At 50.3% G+C, this 5,299-nt stretch overlaps 1 protein-coding gene across 1 annotated transcript in view; it reads left to right on the top strand.

The window, feature by feature from the left end:
- Window positions 1–5,299, top strand: part of Dnmt3a (DNA (cytosine-5-)-methyltransferase 3 alpha) — a 113,652-nt gene that overhangs the window by 51,063 nt on the left and 57,290 nt on the right. Inside the window, exon 4 of the mRNA XM_013013670.1 lies at window positions 1,649–1,919. Within this exon, the coding sequence (XP_012869124.1) occupies window positions 1,649–1,919 (271 nt within the window). The remainder of the gene's footprint in view (window positions 1–1,648; window positions 1,920–5,299) is intronic.

A 5,299-nucleotide genomic window follows, 5' to 3' on the forward strand; every position in this document is an offset into this window, starting at 1 on the left:
TGAACTCTGGGCCTGGGCGCTGTCCCTCAGCTCTTCAGCTCAAGGCGAGCGCTCTACCACTTGAGCTACAGCACCACTTCCGGTTTTCTGGTGGTTTATTAGAGATAGGAGTCTCACAGTCTTTTCTGCCAGGGCTGGCTTTGAACCGCGATCCTCAGATCTCAGCCTCCTGAGTAGCTAGGATTACAGGCGTGAGCCACCAGCGCCCAGCTGAAATAGGAGTTTTAACCTTTTAACACTATGTTATGCAGTTTGAATTTTTATAATATACCTGACTTTTTATTACTAATTAAGTTTATTTTAACTAAAAGATAAAGACAAAATTGTACATCAATAGTTTACCATATATTTTGATATATGTAGAATATCAGATTAAACATATCTAGCTTCTTAAAAATTTATCATTCATTTATGGTGAAAACATTCAAAATCCTTCCAGCTTTTTGAGATATTCCATACATAGTCTTTATCTATAGACAGCTACCCTGTAGCCACTATGCTGCACCATACCGGAACCCCTCCCTCACCTGACTGGTGGTAAAGAGGAAGAGGAAGAGCAACATCATGTCCATTGGTTGCACCTGCTCAATCATCTTACAGGTGGGATGTCCTTCGCAAGCAGTGCCTTAGCTAGGCTTGCTGAGCCCAGTCTGCCCCTGCCTGTCGCCTTCCTGACCCGAGGCATTTTGCAGAAGAAGGGTTAACTGAGTGTAGTGTGGCACCCGTGAGGGTGGCAGATTGCTGAGTGTAGGGATCCTGCCGCTTCCAGACCCAAGTTGAACATCTCCACTCTTCCTGGCATGTCTCAGCCACTTGTCTCCAAGGTGGCTGAGGGCGGAGAGCACCTTCCCAGCACAGCGGGCACTGGCTCTCCTGCCCTTGCTCTGTTCTTACAAAGCAGCTGGCCTTGAGCAATGTCTCCCAGAGACTCAGCTGCCTCAGTTGCTTCCTGGAGAAGCTGAGAGATCCTGAAGAAGCTTTGCCCAGGGTGCAGCCAGGTGATTCTTTCCTTCTTAGCAGGCTCAGTCCTCAGTCCCCCAGGGGAGAAAGTGAAAAGTGTCAAGGATCTGTGGAATCCTATGCTTAGGAGGCTATGGACTGTTAGGGGGCTTGAGCTGCAGGGCAGGCAGCTGTGCCAGGGTTGGGCCTGGCGGAGGCTTCTGTGGGAGGCGTCCTTTGACCCTGTGGCTTTTGAGAAACCAGAAGGAAAGCTGGAAGGGCACTGACCACCAAAGTGAGGCCAGCTCCCCCACCACTGATCTGGTGGCATCTGAGGAGAAGACCCAGTTCGAATGAGGGATAGCATGAAGAGCATTTGCTTGGAGGGGCTGCAGAGAAGGCTTAGAAGTGGGAGAGCCTTCATGAGCTGAGGGGTGGCCCTGGAGAAGTGGGACCAGGCTGGCCAACCTACTCAGCTTCTTGCCCTGTGCCTTCTGCTAGAGTCCCCAGAACTCTTTTAACTTCAAGGGCCAGGCCCACAATTCCTCTGATGTTGAAAGCAAACGTATCCGCTGGCAGTATAAGAAGAACACAGGTTCTTGGACAGAGGATACAGAACTTCCACCAAAACTTCGGAGGGTCCTTGATCCAAAACAGGTGAAGATCACAGGTCTAATCCTCCCCTGTGTGTCTCTCATCCTTTTTGCAGGTGGAAAGCAGTGACACACCCAAGGATCCTGCCGTGCCCTCCAAGTCCCCGTCCACGGCCCAGGACTCAGGCCCCTCAGAGCTGTTACCTAATGGGGACTTGGAGAAGCGGAGTGAGCCCCAGCCAGAGGAGGGGAGCCCTGCTGGGGGACAGAAGGGAGGGGCCCCAGCTGAGGGAGAAGGTGCAGCTGAGACCCCACCTGAGGCCTCCAGAGCAGTGGAGAACGGCTGCTGTGCACCCAAAGAGGGCCGAGGAGCCCCCGCGGAAGAGGGTGAGTCCACACAGGTCCAGGAGGGTGAGCTGGGGTGGGAACTGACAGTCTACTTGCCAAGGCTATGGCCTGGAAGCAACCTGCTGAATGCAGCCGCTACACATTTATTTGGTTCACATAATGTTTTAGACATTAAAAAAAAATAGTTGCCAGTACTTTAAAAATCAAGAATTTTTACATGAAAATCTGGAAGTTTGGCTTTACATGGAGCTGGGGGGCGGGGGGGGGAAGCCTGCTCTGGCAATAGTGGGTTTACATAAAGCCAAGGATTGCTAGACTAGGACAACAGGTACCCTCCCCCCTTCCTTTTTGGCTGGTGTGTGCCTCAGTTTCCTCCCCAGCCTCCCCTCTGGTCTTCTTATTCTTCGGATGCCTGCTCACCTCCTCCAGTGCAGAGGACTGCAGCTGGCTCACGGTGCTGGGAATCTAGTTGTGGCGATGAGGCTGAGGGAGCGCCGGCTAGGGCAGCCCAGCCCAGGCCTCTCCATCTGGGGACTTTTTGGCTTAGCCTCAGAATGCTGGCAAGTTGCCCACTTTTCTCTTTCAGGTTAAGCCAGAGATTTCAGGGCCAACCAAGCTGTAAACAAGTTAGTAATGAGGACAACTAGCATTTGTACAGGGCTTCGCAGTTTACACAGCACTTGCTCATACATTATCACATTTGATCCTCCCAGGGCCCTGCCAGGTTGTTTTGCATATGTGCATTTTAATTTCAAAAAGTCTTCCTTCCAAGTGTGTATGGTGGCATGAGTAAATTGATTAATTGGCATCCTTGTTTTGCATGAATCCAAAACTAATATTTATGCAGAAGGGAACATTTCCAGAAAAGAGATTCCCAAACTTATTTAAAGATATCTTTCATTCATTATTCAACAAACATTTATGATGCTCCACTATGTGCAAAAGCACTTTCTGAGGCAAACAATCATATTCAAGAAGTATTATTATCCCCATCTTAAGGGGATAATAGTAAAGTTATGGCTTATAAAATGACTTGCTCACAGCCTCCAGCTCTGTAAGTGGCAGAGCCAGGATTCACTAAATCTTGCTCCTGTGCCTCTCACTCACCTCCGCTGTTCTGGAGTAGGGTTTGCCCTCCTGTTGTCCACCACACTTCATGGGAATGTTGCTCTTCCCCACAGTTGCTAATGCCAGGTGTGCAAAAGAGCCAGAAGCCCATTGTCCTTCCCAAACAGACATGGTAGGCTGGGTACTGGCGGATTACACCTGTAATCCTAGCTATTCAAGAAGCTGAGATCTGAGGGTTGTGGTTTAAAGCCAGTCCAGGCAGGAAAGTCTGTAAGACTCATATCTCCAGTTAACCAGCAAAAAGCTGGAAGTGGATTTGTGGCTCAAGTGGTAGAGCACCAGCCTTAAGTGGAAAAATCTAAACAAGAGCAAGAGGCAGAGTTCAAGCCACACTAGCAGTGCATGCACATGCACGCATGCACACGCGCGCGCGCACACACGTACACACACAACTTCCAATCTGACTTGGTGCTCCCCTAGGGCAAGTGTAGTTCACTTTCAGAGTGCTAGAATACTGCTAGCATGGAGACTAGGTCCAAGCAAGTCTCTCCTCACTCTAACTTCAGAGCTCCAGGGCTGCTCTTTGGCCTCAAAGGTTTATTTGCAGTTGGGAATTTCCATGTTTGAGTTTCTGGTTGTTTTCAGGAGCTCCTGCCATCAGCCAATAGGTATTCATTAAGTACAGTTTAGTCTGTCAGGACCCCTGCCCATCTGGGGAAACAGAAGCCTGGTTCTGGTCTTCCAAGACCTCACTGTTGGCTAGGGACACCAAATACTTTAAAGTGTGTGACTTTGTCTGGTGATCAGTGCTCTAAGGGTGACCCTGGTAGGTGGGAGCAGGATACCCACGGATGTGATAGAAGCCACAAGACTAAAGTAGGGAGTGGGTAGGGTGTGAGTGGCAGTGGGTGGCAGGTGGCCAAGGCAGGCCCTCTCAGGGGTGACCCAACAGGCCTCTGTTACTGGAAAGATCACTTTGCCGTATGGATCCCAGATAGACAGACTGGGAAGTGGGATGAAAGTTAGGAGGCCACTGCAGGCATTAGGAAAAGCATGATACTGTTATAGAACAAGGGGAGTGACACATGCCAGGGATACAAGAGATAATGAAATGGTGTCGAAACTGATTTCTGGATTGGAGACTTCCAGACATGAAGGTTCTCAAAATCTTAGGCTGAGCATGGTGGGTACAAATGCTCTTGGCCTCAGAGATCAGCTAGTGGAGTGGCTGGGATGCTAAGGTTGTTGAGGTGTTATCTAAAGAAGTGGGAGGAGATTCTGTGGGGTGCTGGGGTATGGAGGCCAAGCACCATTCCAGAACCAGCTGACCCAGAGTCAGCCAGCCAAAACTGGGAGGTTCAGATGAGGAAGGAGTCGAAGCCCCAGGGCAGGAAGTAACTTGGCCATGGTCTCCTTTCAGTTCCCCTCATTCTGGAGTTCTTTTCAGGGGTGTTCCAGCCATCTCTCCCAGAGTCCCTATCATTAGTCCTATATAGCAAAAATGGAGGCCATTAAGAAGCATCATCTGGTGGCCTAGACATGCTCCAAGCCAGGAGGAAGGATCAGGAAAAGGGGATGGAGATGAGCAAAAGGCCAAGAGCCAGCACAGGGAGGCCATGTTGGGGATGGCACCTGAATGCCTGGTGTTAACACATGTTGATCATGGTGACCAGGAGTGCAGGCTGGCTTTCACTGAGCACTGACGATGTGTGGAGGTGCCCTAAGGAGGTCCTCGTGATATCTGGGCATAGAGAGGCCTGAGAATCCTTATTCTCTTACTTCATCCTCATGATTTCCAGTTTCAGATGGAGACACCAAGGGTTCAGAAAGGTTAGATAATTTTCCAGTGAAGGACAAGTGAAGGTGGTCAACCCACTAGTGAAGCTAGTGAAGGCCAAGAAGGTGGTCAGCCCAAAGCTCCTCTCTGCTCATCTTGGGGCCTGGTACTGGGCTAGTGCCTGCCCTCTGACGATACCTGGCCTGGGCCCAGTCACACCTTTCTCTTAAAGGCAATTTACTGTGGCTCCTGGTTGAATATACTTTCAGACCAACAGGTAAGTGTTAGAAGCTCTTTACCTCCTCTTTCCCTAGGACCAGAGATGTAGCCAGGGGTCATATTCCAGCCAGGGCCACCCTGAGACCTACCTGGGACCCTGGGTCTGCCCAGGAGCATATGGGCTGTAGAGAAACACTGAGAGAGCATCTGACCGATGGACTTCCGTGGCAGCCTGTTTGTGGTTTGCTGGACCAGGCTGCAGGGGGACAGTGGGAGGAGAGACAGAGAGAGAGAGAGAGAGAGAGAGAGAGAGAGAGAGAGAGAGAGTGTGTGTGTGTGTGTGTGTGTGTGTGTG

Source organism: Dipodomys ordii, unplaced genomic scaffold (genome assembly GCF_000151885.1).
Source record: "Dipodomys ordii isolate 6190 unplaced genomic scaffold, Dord_2.0 Scaffold20, whole genome shotgun sequence".
Taxonomy (NCBI): Eukaryota; Metazoa; Chordata; class Mammalia; order Rodentia; family Heteromyidae; genus Dipodomys; species Dipodomys ordii.